This window comes from Mastomys coucha, unplaced genomic scaffold (assembly GCF_008632895.1).
Source record: "Mastomys coucha isolate ucsf_1 unplaced genomic scaffold, UCSF_Mcou_1 pScaffold22, whole genome shotgun sequence".
Lineage (NCBI taxonomy): Eukaryota > Metazoa > Chordata > Mammalia > Rodentia > Muridae > Mastomys > Mastomys coucha.
Window position 1 is genome coordinate 265,903,916 of NW_022196905.1, and position 15,800 is coordinate 265,919,715.

The 15,800-nt window shown below is 40.0% G+C and overlaps 1 protein-coding gene across 19 annotated transcripts in view; it reads left to right on the forward strand.

The window, feature by feature from the left end:
- Pard3 (par-3 family cell polarity regulator) overlaps positions 1–15,800 on the forward strand; it is a 555,587-nt gene that overhangs the window by 207,524 nt on the left and 332,263 nt on the right. For all 19 annotated transcript variants that reach the window (XM_031341867.1, XM_031341876.1, XM_031341877.1 and 16 more), the window contains one exon: positions 8,525–8,705. In XM_031341867.1, the coding sequence (XP_031197727.1) occupies positions 8,525–8,705 (181 nt within the window). The remainder of the gene's footprint in view (positions 1–8,524; positions 8,706–15,800) is intronic.

Genomic DNA, 15,800 nt, shown 5'->3' on the forward strand with positions numbered 1-15,800 from the left:
GTAACACGGGGCTTAGATTTTTATAAAACAAATTGATTGACCTTGGATCTTTTGCTAATATTTACTCCTGGTTGTCAGTGTGCATACTGACTGTTCAGTATGTGTCATCTCCAACTTTAAGTGAGGACTTTGAATAGAATGTATGTTCTGGTGCCTTTCGGGGGGTGGGGGGAAGAGGGGGGGTTTGAGACTGGATCTGCATGTAATGGCTTATCTGTACTTGACTATCCTCCTGCTTCAGCCTCCTGGAGCACTAGTAGGGCAGGCTTGCCACCCACTCCCCACGACTGGTGCCTTTGAACTTGAAAGTAAACCAATTTTTCCTTTTCATCTTAGGTCACCCGTTTTCATTTTATCTGCCCACCTCCACATCTTAATAGAGTCGTGTGAATCTCCTTTATCCTTTGAAGCAGTTAAACTTCTCTTTATTTTCTGGTCATGCTTTTAGAGGGAGCTAAGTTGCCAGTGGGTGTCTTGTTCAAACAGTGAACTCTGCACTTCCAGGGTTTATGGACTCCCAAGTGAGTTTCCCATAGACATGGCAGGTTGCCTTGGAAACAGGCTGATTTCTGCACTGAAATTGCTGTCTTGTATTAAGTGCAGGATGGTGCTCTGCTGACCTCTATTGCTTCATCCCAGGCCTGACACTGAGTTGAGGTTTTCTGTGACTTTGTTCTCGTGACTGACTCAACAACAGACTTGTTCACCTTCCCTTTTTTTTTTTTTTTTTTTTTAAATACTTGGTTAACCACAGTCTCCAAAATGTGGAACTAAGTGATTTTTCAGATTTCTAATTTGGGGTAGACAGTGTTTGAGCATTAATTACCGGAAAACAAAACAAAACAAAAACAAAAAAAACCAAAGTTTTAGAGTGAATAAGACTAAACTGGCAGGAAATTTTTGTGACTTACCTTCTTTATATATGTTCCTTGATAGACTGTATACACTCTTGAGTTGCCAGACATAGATGGAAGTCACTTGCCCTCCCAAAGACCTCTGATGCAGCACAGTCTGCCAAGTGCAGCCTCCAGCAAGAAGGGAAGTGTCCCTGGCCAGTGAAACAGGCAGGCTTCTGGCTCAGGGATCTTCACTAGCTTAAGAAGTAAAGGACTAAAGCAAGTCTTCCTAAGGATCACAGCTTTAGTTTTATAATCTCTTGAAAGAGAGACAGGCACTTACAGGCAGAGGGAGACAGCCCGCAGAGTTCGTTCAGAGACATCTACTGAGGGAAAGCTGGAGTACCCACTTCTATTACGAAGAGAATTTCAGGTTGAGTTAGTGTGAAGCAGAGTGGAGTTTGTTAGGCAAATGATGTAATGTTTCTGAAATCTTTAAGAAAAGGCTTTTATACAGATTGAAACTGGAGTAATGAGAGACAGACTCAGACTCACAGGAAGGACAATAAACAGTATATGCATCTGGTCTTCTTAAGACAGCTGTATTTTAAGGATAGCTTTGTATCTGATTGTGTCAGCCTTTGAAGTTACATTGTTCAAAGTATTTGAAAGGTTAAATCACAATGTTTTGCTACAAGCTGAAGTATAGGGAATTTCCTTTTAGGGAATCAGATTATGAGGGTAAAGGTTACATTGCAAATGAGTAAAGAATGTAGGCTATACATAGGTTTAGAAAAGTCACAGAAACTCTTCCTACACTTAGGTTACAAGGAGCAAAGAAATGTTTTGACTGGAAGCATGGCCCATAGTCTTGTTGGTAGAGAAATATATGCTGTTGAGGTTGAATTAAAAGTCACATGTTTAGCCTTTTTCATGATTCCCTGGTTGTTCTGGTACTCTTATTAGTGACAGGAGGATTATTTCTACCAGCAATTGGTTCAGTAGTACCCAATTGGTTCAGTAGTGCCCTGAACAACTGATAAGAGACTCCTTTCCTTCATGTTTCTGGTTTTTACAACTGGACCCAGTGGTGTAAGAGATGGGGATGTGGTTCTGCATGGGGTCATAATCATGCTGCTTTCTAGATGGGGTAGTGGCACACACCTTTAATACCAACACTTGGGAGGCAGAGGCAGGTGGATTTCTGAGTTCAAGGCCAGCTTGGTCTACAGAGTGAGTTCAGGACAGCCAGAGCTACACAGAGAAACCCTGTCTTGAAAAAAGAAAAACCAAAAACAAACAAACAAACAAACAAAAACAAAAACCAAAACCAAAACAACAACAAAAACCCCCCAAAGAGATGGGAATATAGACTGTCTCACATCACCACACATCTGGGTTTCTGGATAGAGCATCTTGTTATGTCATGGACTTGTAAGTCAGAGGAAGGAGAAGATACTGGCAGGCCTGGGCCTGAAGCAAGCAAAGCCCTCTCTTCACAGGAAGAAGGCTGCATTTTTAGTTTACCCACACTTGCTTCTGACAGTTCAGTAATGTTATGACAGGGACTGTAGGTGTTGGGAAAGTGTGTGTGTGTGTTTGTGTGTGTATGTGGGTGTGTGTGTTTGTGTGTGTGTATGTTTGAGCTTGCCCTGAGGTAAGTTTGATTATTGGCATAGCTTATAATGTTTACAACACAGCCTAGCACTGGCTCCAATGTATTCTTTTGCCCAGCTTGTTGACTATTTTAGTTGGAATACTGGCCTGCCTGCCTCCTTCCCTCCTCCCTCCCTCCCTCCCTATTAAGTTCCATGATTAATACTGAATCACACTTTCATGACATTGAAACTGTTTGTGATTATCTTAAAGGGTACCAAATATAGTCAGCAAGTGTTAGGTGGTGAGCTCAGAGTTGCATTGATTGATGTGAGGATTATCACCTTTGGTTAATCAAGAGATTCCCAGCTAGAGGCTTTGGAGTCCTCAGTCTATGGCTATTGGGCCTATTGTTAGTGTGGGAGGTATTCAGAGGTAGGGAGGTAAAGAACATGTAGTCTGGAGATTTGATTTTCAACCATGCCTACTTTACTAGCTCTCTGGATAGCCCTGCTCCTAGGTCTTCGCTTTCCTTTTCTGTCAAGCAGAATTCTTACACACCGTGGGAGGTTTGAACTTCATTTCCTGGTTATATGTTGATCTGAACATTTTTCTAGCAGACTTCCTTACTTTTTCTGTGGCCTTTCTTTTTGTGATCCTTTAAAACAAAACCCTTCGTATTTGTGTGTAGACTCAAACCACACTGATTGGATTTTCATTAGTCTTTTGTATTTACAATGAATATCTACTACCATGATATAACTAAGTGAAAACTACTAGTTATGTGCTTGGTGGGTCACCATTAGTTTCTTCTTCCTACTGTGAGACATCACTATAAGCCAGAGGCTTCACCTGTGTGTGCTTATGTGTACTTACTCACATGCAGTTATTGATGGAGAGAGGTGACCGTAGTCTTCATGGAGTCAGCTGAGCCACAGCCCTCACTGGTGGGGGGATTGTGGGAGATTTCATTCTCTCTTGCCCCTTCATGCTGTTAGAATTCATTGGCTCAAGGCTCTTACTCTTCATCTTAAGAGCAAGTGGTCAGCATCTCTGTCCATCATCACAGATCTCTAACTCAAGTCAGGGGAAATCTTTTATCATTTCATGCTCCTTTGTTTAGATGGGGATTTTAACATCACCTGGGTTAGCTCTGTGTTTCTGGTCACTAACCTTAATCCTGTTCATAAAGTTGTAATGGTGACGCCAAGTCACTTAACAGCCACCACTATGAGAGATGTAGACGTGATTGTTTTGGTGTGAGGTCATTGTTCTGCCTGTCATTGTTGTAGCTATCATCCTGTTTACCATTTCCATTAAGGAAGCCTTTGGAGATAAGTGGAGGCCCATAATGCACCAGCCACCCTCTGAAGAAGCCCAAGCTTCTTCTAAATGCAGTTCTGGATTTAGCCACTTTACTTTGTTTGGCCCACTCTGCTCATAATTTTACTCATCAGAGTAGTTTGCAGTGATGTATGATGTATATTTATTAGGTTCTGATGGGGAATGTGTGGCATTGAGTAGGGTGTATTTACATGCAGCTTATCCCATAATTAACCAGATTCAGCCGGTCCTCTTTTCCCCATACTTTCCAGATGCAAGGAACAGGAGATTAGTTCACTGGGCAGTGATGGCACACGCCTTTGATCCCAGTATTTGGGAGGCAGAGGCAGTTGGATTTCTGAGTTTGAGGCCAGCTTGGTCTTCAGAGTGAGTTCCAGGACAGCCAGGGCTACACAGAAAAACCCGGTCTTGGGGAAAAAAAACCTGGGGGAAAAAAAAAGAGAGAGAGAGAGAGATTAGTTAGTAACTATTAGTAACAACCTTTGGAACTGGAGAGATGACTCACTAGTTAGTTAAGAACAGGCCCTATAGGGCTGGAGAAATGGCTCTGTAGTTAAGAACAAGTACTGCTCTTGCAGAGGACCCCAGTTCAGCTTCTAATACCCATACTAGGATACTCAGGGCCACTCCAAATCCAGGGGGTCTAATACCCTCTTCTGGACTCCTGAGGATGTCTGTATGCTTGTCCCCACACCTGTTCCATACAAGCATAATTAAAAATCAAACTTTAAAGTGAATCTTAAAGAATGATCTAGTTCATGGATAGTGAAGATTCCATCTGCTAAAATGGAGTTGAGTCACATCTTAAAAACTTAAAACTACATTTCTTTTACTTTTTGAAGGGCACACAGGAATTTTGAATCTGTGATTTTTTTTTTTTTTTTTTTTTTTTTTTTTTTTGTGGAGGTCTCGTTTTCTTTTGCTGTGTTTCTATATGTATTCTTATGGAGTAGCTTTTCTAAAATTATAAATCCTTCCCAATTTAACACAAAATTACTTCATTTCTGCACCTGGCACTTAAAATTTGGTTTAAAAGAAAGCTGTAAAATTGTGTGTTATTGGCACATTGCAAATCACCAACTGTGATTCTGCCAGCGAGGTTCTCGTAGCATTTATTCACGACACAGTCCAGATTTCTTAATCTTGTGTTTTCTCAAAATGCTGGAGATAATTATTGAAACTAATATACATGTATAAGCACTTCCATATTTGGCATTTGAAGACTTGTTTGTAATTTTCTGTCTCCATTTTCACTCTACAGAAAGGACTAGATTCTTGAGAAAAGTATCTCATAGTTAATAACAAACTTGAATTTTAATTATCTCCAATTAAATATCAAAATGTCAAAAATCGATAGCTTCAGAAATGCATATTAAGCCATACAGCTTGTGTAGGATTTGATATTTAAATCAATGTAGGAATCCTGTGTTCTGATAAACAATTCAAAATGGGTGTTGTTAGCTTATGGGGTTACAAATGTACTGTTGACTGTCTTTATTTTGAAAATTGAAACTTTACAGTTGAATGGCCGCAGAAAGACAGGAATCCCTTGTGTGGAGGGTCATAAAGACACCACCATGTATTAAACTGCATCTGCTGCCTATTTTTATGAATAAAGTTTTGATTTAACAGAGCCATGCTCATTTCTTCATGTGTTCTTTATGCTGCTCTTGTGCCACCAGAGCAGAGCCATGACAGCTGTGTCATCAGGAGCCTAGCTCCCTAAGAATCTATTTTCAGAAAGAGTACCCTGATCTTCTGCCTGTGATGCAGGGGAATCTACCATTCACACCGGGAGGACAAGACTTAATTACAGTTTGAAAACTTGGGCGTACGTCTACAAACACTTTCCTTGGTTTTTTAGCAGTCAAGGATATTTTTCCCATTGTTTATGGCAAGGTCAAAGAACTGTGCTAGTTCAGAGAAGAACCAGTGATATCTTTTGTAGTATTTTGTGACAACAACTAACAGTTGAAAACTTCCATTTGAGATAATTATAAATTTCACAAAAGTTGAGAAATAGCTTACCTGAGGTTTCCTGATCCCTTCGTCAGCTCCTTAACGTCTGCGTCATCTATAATCAGAGGCAATTATCACCAGTATAAAACCACCTTCAGCTCGCATGTCAGCTGATTTTAAAAGTTTGTTTAGATTTTGCCTTGAGACTTTTTGGGCCCCATATCCAGCGGAGAGTCCCATCACCTGTACTTCTTGTTTTTCTGTGATTTCCTGTGTACGTGACTTTGTCATTTTTTCCTGATTTTTCATGACTATCGTACACTGAATCAGAGTAATCTTTGTTTGGTTTAATGTCCTTCAATTTCGATTTACCTGATATTCTATGATTAACTTGGAGAGATACAGTTGGCGAGAACAGCAGCCACACCAATGGCCTTGTGTCCTTCTCAGGGGTGGTATTCTAGTCGCTGCTGATTTTATGTATGGAGACTTGTGCCTGTCATCCCTCTTCCCTGTAAAGGTAACTTACCTTTCTTCTTTTGGCTGAGACATATAATATGGGAAGCCTTTTGAGACAGATAAACATATGGTGTCTATCCTCGTCATCAACTTAGGCATCCATTGGTAGGTTTTGTCTGTAAGAATTACTTTTATGGATTTCCTAATGATAACTTTATTTCCAGTACCACCTATTCATCCATTGTTACTTACCTACTCATTTATTTTTTTAGACTGGGTTTCATATAGCCCAGGCTGGTCCTCAACTTACTCTGTGGCCAAGGAGGAAGCACACTGATCACAGGGAGAGGCCTTTTGAGACAGGCAATTATTCTGCTTCATTTTTTCTTTTCATCCTGTAACATAAGTGTCTATTGGTACATTTTTTTTTCCCGTGACAATTATTTCTATGAACATTCCTAATTGATATAGTTTTTTGTTTGTTTATATTATGTTTCATTTATCTGTTTATTTACTTGTGAGATAGAGACTCACAAGTTTGCCCAGACCAATTTCCAGCTTGCTGTATAGTCAAAGATGACCTTGAACTTCTGGTTTTTCTGCTTCTACCTCTGAAGAAGTGAGATGACAGGATTTTGCCACTATGTCTGGTTTATGTAATGCTGGGAATGAAATAAGGGACACTGAGCATGCTAGGGAAGCCGTCTACCAAACGAGCCATGCCCCAACCTCACTCTTGTCTTTATTATTTGGATACTACAGCTCTCAGATTTCCACCATTGTTTTAGCAGTCACAGATTCATAGATGTGTTATTTGTTCTGGAATTATTGATACCCTGGTAGAATTATTTGTTTGGTCCTAAGACATCCCAGCTTTGGTTGTAGGAACAGAGGGAATTTAGGTTGTATCTGCTTCCTTTGTACCTCTTTTGTCTTTCAAACACGTCTTCACTCTCAGCATTGCTAGGCATTTCATACTCAATGTGTGTTTTCTCTGTTCCACTGTTCATCAGCTCTTTTTCAAGATGCCTTGCCTTACTAGTGAGTGACGTTAGAAACCTAGATCCAGGCCTGAAGAGTGCTCATTGGTTCTGGGGCACTATTGCTTCTCAATGCTGGGGCCTCTTCGACTAGAACTAGGAGATTGGTCTGTAACCCTCGTATACACCATCTCTCTGTATGCCCGGCCACCTGTAGCTGTACAACACCGTATGATCTTTTTAACTGGCTTCCCATTAGATCGCAGTAAATGTAGGAATTTTCATTATCTCAGTGAGATCGTAGCATAATGGTTTTCTCATTTGTTGGTGTGAAAGAACCTACTCTATTGCCAGTCATGTACAATTATAGCAATAAATTATGTATGGTACATGTTATCATTATTATAGAGTGTATTATGTTCCGTAGAAAAACTTAAATGTTCAACAGTATGTTTTGTTATACCAACAATATCCTCATACATCTGGTACTTGCAGTGTTATTGATTAATGGCCCGCATCTAGTGACTGGCCTATTCATCCAGGGCAGTGTAGATATTCTTTAGGAATCTAGAGAATATCTCTAGGTTCACAGTAATGAAGTGCTGTTGCTGGGGGTGGCTTACTTATGGGAGCCATGAGTTTCTGTTGAGCCCCAGTTCCAGTCTAACACCACAGAGCTCATTCCAGCTACTCCTTTTCGGCAACTGCTCTTTCTGACAGTGAAAATATTGGCTTTCACCATCCAAAATATTTTCACGTTTTTGTTCATTCCTGATCTGTGCATTTGTGAACAGAGTGGGAGTTGCTAGACTGTATGCACGCATGAAGCAAATTGACTCCCTGGAATAGCGTGTATATGACCATTCTTTTGTATTTAGTTTTATTTTAAGTAGTAGAAATTGTGTTCTTTCATAGTAAATCTAGGCTAGCCTGGGCAACTTGAGACCCTTAGGGATGAGAAAATGAAAGAAGGTGAAGAAAACATACATGTATACATGCATGTACACAGATTTTTCTATAGATCTTCTTTTTACTTAGTAGCATATCTGTGTTAAAAAAAGAGATTTAAACTCACTCCTACCCTAGCATTCTGGGATCTCACCGTGTCTTACTATATTTTTACCTGTAAAATTTTAGATATGAAACTCACTTCCTAGAAATGTGTGATTGGAGTGTCAGGCCTCAGGGAAACAATGTTTCACTGAGGTTGTGCTTCCTAAAAAGCTAGCATTCTTGGATACATAGCTGTCAGTATTTTCTCCTAGGTTTGTCTCAGCATGGTGGAATATTTGGTAGTGATTTTGATGCCTTCATTTCACAAGTGCCATTTTTTTTTTCTGTCATTTCCAGCTGGTAGCAGTGTTTGATGAGCAGGATCCCCACCATGGAGGAGATGGTACCAGTGCCAGCTCCACAGGCACCCAGAGTCCAGAGATATTCGGCAGTGAGCTGGGCACCAACAATGTTTCTGCTTTTCAGCCTTATCAAGCCACAAGTGAAATTGAGGTCACGCCTTCAGTCCTCCGGGCAAGTAAGTGAGAGTTTTCTGTATTCTGCACATTTCATCCTAATTCCCAGGTACCTTAGCTTCTTTATCTGTCTTTGCTCCTACAAATGGAATTCTTTGTGTTTGTCAGACATTGGTTACAGTTTGAACCTGGGCCAGAATCTTTTACGCAAGAAGCCAGCAGTTACAAACCTGTTCATAGATGGGTTTAGTTTTGTCTATAGTAGAGACTTGATTGCTCACTAAGGGTAAATAAAGATAGATTGCAGGTATGCTACTCTGCACTTTCTTTATAAATAGAAACAACCAAAGGCTTCTCATAGCCCACCCCATTGCAGACAAGACCCACAGTGCATGTATTTCACAAGAACACTAGCAAAGAAGAGACCTTGGCACCAAAGTTGTCTTCGAGGTTTTGGGAGAGAGGGAATTCAAACCTCAAGGAAAGCTAGGGACATAGACTATGATGTGTCATGTGTCAGGAACCCTCAGTCTCAGAATATTTATTTGAAGAATTCCATAACCAATTCTGGACAGTTTACTTAGAAAAGTGAACTATTTTTGCTAGAAATAATACTTGTTTGTAAAATCTCAGAGCTGAGCTGCAGTTAACGGTAACAAGGTGTTGTTCCTGTTATTTCTAACTTAGGGAAGGCACACTGGTGACTTACACCTGTAATCCTGCTGTCCGGGGGCTGAGGCAGGAACACTGTGAGTTCATCCATAAGGGGACTCGGTCACATCACATTTCTTCCACAAAGAAATAAATTTAAAGCTCATTGATTTATCTTTAGGCGTCTCTGCTTAAGATCCTCTCAGTTACTTCAGATAGAGTACTTGGTTTTACTGACTGAGAATCTTTGGTGGCGAATTCTTTTCTCTGGTTGATTATATAATATCTAAAATACAACATGGGTAATTATTTAGAATCTGTATTTTATTCTTCTCAGATGTACTCTGATTTCTTTTTCTCCCCTCACTAGTGTGGTCCATCACATTTCAATAACTTGGTTCTACCTGTTTGTAAGCTGCATGTACCTCTTCCATTGTTTGCTCCTTGATTTTTGTTTTATCTATGTAGTCAGCTAGAAGTTTAAAATATGCAGGCAACTTGAATCTGAGTCTAAAACTAAGCACCCAAGATTCAGAGTGTGAGAAGATAAAAATCCTTATAATTCTCTCAGAGACCCTGCAGATCTCTACAGAAAACAAAATGAAGTAAGACAAATATCAAACTCTTTACTGTTCACTGACATCCTTGGTTCCCCACCAAATCTTGTTTCTTTCTTTTATTTATTTTTTAAGACCACTTCAGGTGTCCTTTGACGTTTGGATATTGTTTACAGTGCATCCGGTAATATGCATCTTCAAGTCTCTCTATTCTCCACTCCCACTCACCCCTCAGCCTCAGCCACCTCCTGCAGTCATGTTCCTCAGTCTTTCCTCTCCCTTTCCCTCCCTCCTTCCTTTCCCTCTCCCCTTTCTTCCCCTCCTACCCACTCCTTCCTGTCCCCATCTCCCTCTCTAACCCACTGAATCTAATTCATGCTGCCTGTTGGAATGTTGACAGGTCTTGTGGACTTGCTCTTCCACGGGTCTTGTGCAAGTAGTCATAGCTGCAGGGGTTCTTGAGTGCAATTACTGTGTCATGTCCAGAAGAAGCAGTTCACAGTACTCCTGTTCATCTCCCAGTCCTTAAATTCCTCCCATGTTATGTTTACTACCCTACCATAAATCTGTAGATCAGGGCTGGGAATCTAACTCACTGGTATGTCATGTGCCTAGCATACTTCATATCCCAAACTCTGTCTCCAGCATGAACAAAATGTGCATATAATGAAAACAAGTAAAAACAATATAAAAAGAATGAAGACACCAAGCATATATGTGCACAGAGAACAATAGAGCCAAGACAGAGAAGCCCAAAGCTAAAGGGATCATTGTCTTATCCTCATATGCCAGTTTCCTAGAAACCGAGAGTGCCTGAGATGGCTCATTGGGTAAAGGAGCATGCCACCAAGCCTGACCACCTGAATCCCATCCCCGAGACAGTGGAAAGAACACACTGACTCCTGTGAGTTGTTCTCAGACCTCCACTCAGGTTCTGTAGCATGTGCACCCTTGTGTGATGACACACACAGGTGCCTGCTCACAAAATTTTAAAAGTATTCCTAGATCTTAATGAGTGTAATGAAAGAGTCATACTGAAACATGAATAGGAGTCTAGCCCATGGCTCAAATACACTGTGTAACTAAATATAGGAAGAGTTCAGACTGAAACCCACAGCACGAAAATAGAGCTCTGCCGTGTATGCACCAGTCCTGACAGTACTGCTGGTCACATTGGTCTTTGTCATCCTGCTGGCCAGGAGCTGTTACAGGAGGAAGTAAGAGATGCACACTTGCAGAGGTGAATTGTCTCCTCCAGGAAATGTTCAGGGATAGGAGCGGTTCAGATTTCTCATTCTGGTTTAGTTTTCCTAATGCTCAAGGTTGTCTTAAATTTCCAGACAGCAGGAGACAGGTACCTGTCTTTGGAGTCCTGGCAACATAACTTTGTTTCCAGAATTTGAGTTTTTCATATCTGTACTAGAAGTCAAAGGAAGATTCCAGTAAATTCGGGAATGCTGCATGCCCTGTTGGTATCTCAGCTTTTGGAAACAGTGCTGCTGTAAAGTGTTTGACAAAGTATCTGATTAGTTACATTGTATCTTAGTAACTTTTAAATCTTTACATTGTTAACTATTTTAAAACTTTATTAAGTCTTAAAATTATTTTTTTTCCTGAAATGTTCTTTTAAGTTTTAAGATATTACCAATTTGATACTTTTTAGAATGTAAAGAAAGAGTAATATTTATTAAAAGATTATGCCATAAAGTAAATTCCCTTCTTTGCCCTTTTCCTAAGTTTTTTTTCTTAACTCTTCCTGTGCCTTCCTGTGAATGCTGTGTATTTGCTGTGTACTGTATATGTACATCCACATACACAGAGGTCAGAGGACCACATCCTGAAGCTTATCTTCTCTGTCACCTTTATGTGAGTCTTGGGATTGAGTTCATATTACCAGGCTCATGCAGTAAGCACCTTCAAGGCTTAGCTGTCTGGCTGTTCTGCCTTTCCCTTTTGATCTCAGATTTTTCCTTATCTAAGAATATAGAGATCTACTTAAAGATTTGTTCAAGAGTAGAGAAGACTAAGGCTCTTTGGCTTAGCGATCAAGCCTTTTAACAGTTAGCTGATATTAATATGTTATTTTTTTGGATCTGATTTAAATATATATTGAAACTACAGATTCTATCCTATTGTATTTGCTTTGAGCTGTTAAAATAGAGCAAGGCATACAAATGCTATTCCCGGAATTTCAAATAATTGCCTTCTTACTGAGTAAGCTCCATTCAGCATCCACAGCCCTGTTGTGGATGCAGTTTGATTATTACATGTTGACAAGGTCATATATCTATTAATTGGACTGGAGATGGGATACAAAATTGCTGTAATTATTGTAATTTTCTAGCTAATTGCAGGGTTGGTAGTGAATATTTTACTTCTGCATAATGAAAACCAGTATTCCATCAGAAGTTGTTTTATAGGGTATTAGGCATTTTGTTTTATATCTTTGGTGATTTTTGCCCAACAAGTATCGATCCACCCTAAATGCCACCATGTTCACAGGCTCAGGGCGAGCAGTTCTTATCTTCTCTCCACTCTGGTTGCTGTGCCTCTGACATTGTTTATAAATCGAGCGTTCTCCTTCCAGGCCTATAGCAAAGGATGATCTGACCCAATGGGAAGAGGACTCCGGTGCCTCGTATCTTAACCTGTACCTGCTTGAGATACTCCTTGAGATGAGCATTTTAGAGAAGTAAACTCCTATGGTTTATGGGTTCTGCTTTTGAGGGTAGAACTAGGTAAATTATGGTTGAGTGTGCTTAATGCTGTATTATGGGCTTATATAACACACTTGATCCAATACTAATGCTTCATTGAAGCTAGGCTGGCCTCCCATGGTGGGAACCAAATTGACATTTTGAAAATAGTAGATTTTACATAGAGTGATTGCATTGTCGAGGTGTGGGGGAGAGGGGTGCTGTGTTAACAAAGGGCTGCTGGGAGCTCGCTGTAGATATGGTAAGAGCAGGAGGATGCCTGTTTCCTGATGCAATACAAACTGGGGGAGCAGGTGAAAATTGCCAAACCTAATGAGCGATTTGGCAGATGAGACAGGCTGTCAGGCGGTGGCAGCTAGCTGCCTGCATCACATTGTTCATTACAAAGGATGCCGTTTAAATACCACAAGGAGAAAAAAATTATCTTTTCCTAGTGATAATTTGGTATCACAAAGAAGTATACTTCATTTTTGAGGTTTCTGTTTCACAACCATCAATCAACATATGACGATTTAGGTTGGGGAACATTTTCCTATTTGCCTAGTCACATGTCTCATCTATTAAAAAATGAATAAAATACATTTAACACACTTCACAACCAAGACATAGTAGTCTTCAAAGCATACAGGTAAGGAGGAGGTGGCCAGCGCGTCACCGGGCAGTAGCCTCTCATCTGTGATCATCCTGTTGAAAGCCTTCTAAGTTATATTGCAGCCTTATCAGGGTACTGTGCTGTTGGTACCCAGGAAGCACTGAGAGATGTCTACATGGGGCTGCCTCCTCCCCACTGAGGCTATGGACATTGAATTGCTTGAAGGACATTTGAAGATCGCAGGCTTTTAAAACATGCAGCTCCATAGGAAAATTCCCATGTTGTTTTTCCTATGTGTATTGCTTGGCAACAGATTCAGTGAGTTAAAATACTAGCACATGTGTGTTTGAGGCACAACTGTAGCTTAGGTCTTTAAATCTAAGAAAAGAATTGTAGCTGGAAACGTACAGTGGCAGACATTGAATTCATGACAAAATGTCTTTATTAGTTAATTGCCACATTTCCAGATAACCTGATTTGAATGTACCTTTGCACTTCCTGGCTGGCATCAGTTTTTCCAAGTCATTTTTAGGTAGAATGAATATTAGGGTCTTGCTTTTATTTATGTCTGTGTGAAGTACCTTTGCTTGTTGCTTTAATGATCTTGTACATGCTTAGTATGTCCTCTTCCATGGAGCTAAAGTCTAGTCTCATAGTGCTTAAGTTAAAACACACACACACACACACACACACACACACACACACACATACACATACACACACACACACATGAGCATCTTAACATATATAATGCAAAGATGCTTTATACTGAATGTGAGTAGTATATATAAAGATATTTGCACTGTGTGTGATCAACAGTCCAATAGCCCGAGAAACATTGTCTTCTTGTGCCCTGAACCAACATGTGTAACTCTGGCCTTGTAGACCATTCTGGTCCCCCTTAGGACAGACTGACCTGGTGGGATTCAGGTTAAATGTGGGATCTCCATGCCTTGACATGAATTCCTGAGATGAACCATAGGTTTCTTCAGAAGTTGCTTTTGAAATTAGAGGCAGATCACGTGGAACTGGGTCCTTCGACAGAAAGTTTTCTCTCCTTCCATGTCTGCTGTATATTCACAGATTACTATTCGTGCTTCAAAGATTTCTCCACTGTATAACCACTTTTCCATTACTTCTTGTCTTTAATGATTAAAGTTTTCTTGACCTTGAGAGCTTGACTTGATCTTCCTTTTTTATGGGACTCTACTTGATATGCCTGATTATTGCTGTCTGTCTATGAAACTGAGAAATGGTCGTTTACATCTGAAAATCTGTGATGTTAGTGTTGTCATGGCTATTTTAAGGATGTATTATTTAAATCAGAGATAAGAGAGCCTTTTTCAATGGCAATAAGAAGTGTGTTTTTACATATACATACACACAGGTACACACACACAGCTACATGAAGTGTTTCAGTATACACTGTGCAATAGTGAATATACAAAGTATCTTTTTGGTTTTGTCTTCTGTTGCAACAGATGCTCAATCCTTTGTTATTTAATTTCTGTCCTACACATATTGTGAATTACCCCCTCTGTTTGAAATCCTGCAGATAAAATTTCTTTCTCTGCTGCACTTGACATAGATCTCTTATTTGTTTTTTCTTGAGGATATATTTGCTTATTTATATTTCTCAGAGCAATATTTTTGAACATCAGGAGTCATTTCATATCCCCTGTTTTATTTGATCATCCTCTAAGGCTCTTGTGGCCTGCTGGAGACACTACTTCTGTCTCAGAACCACTGAGTCAATCCCAGTCACTGGGTGAAGGAAAGCCTTTGATGTAACCTCTTCCACTTCTAGATTTAACTAATGGTCTCTGTGGGATGACATTTTAAAGGATGAAAATGTCCCTGAAAGTCAAAGTCATTTTGTTTTTAATTTTTTTCTATTGATTTTCAATTATCTGTCAATTTATTGCCTACCATGAGAGTGAGATTTCTATCACTGACAAGCACCAAAGATAACCAGTGTCCATAACTGATCAAATTATTTATTCTAGCTCATGGATTCAGTTCACAGCTTTCTTAGCTTGCTGCTGTGGCCTTTGGGTCTCACTGTGAATCATGGTAGTTCATTGAATGCTTTATAACTGTCAGGAAGTAAACTAGAAGAGAATACAGGGTTAGGGTCTGATATTACCTTTTGAAGGCTCACTCCCTAATGACCTGGCTTCCTTCCTACAGTCTCTGCTTCTAGAAGGTTCTAACACTTTCTAGCAGTGCTGGTGAGCCTCGATTGTATCTCATGGCTTCTGGGAGAACATTTCTCATCCAGACTGCAACTCCCACTGACATCATCTTTCTGCTCCATAAAGAGTCTCAAGTATGTATGATTACATGGTGGCTGGTGAGCATAGAAGTGTTGGTGCGTAGTAGGGTGCTCAGATGTGTTGCAGAAAACCTCTTTAGGAAATAGGTGTTTTATAATAAGGTCTTTCAGTGTTCTGCATTTGATGTGCTCTTTCAGCATCTTCATCTTATCTTTGAAAGGTAAACTAAATCTAGAATAGCCTTTGCTATCTGCCCCCTGCTCTTGATATAAGTGTAAACCGTCAGCATCATTTGTTCTTAAATCCCTTCATACTGTGAGTTCCTTCATTGTCCCCCTTCCTCCTATTCTATCTGTAAGGTCTG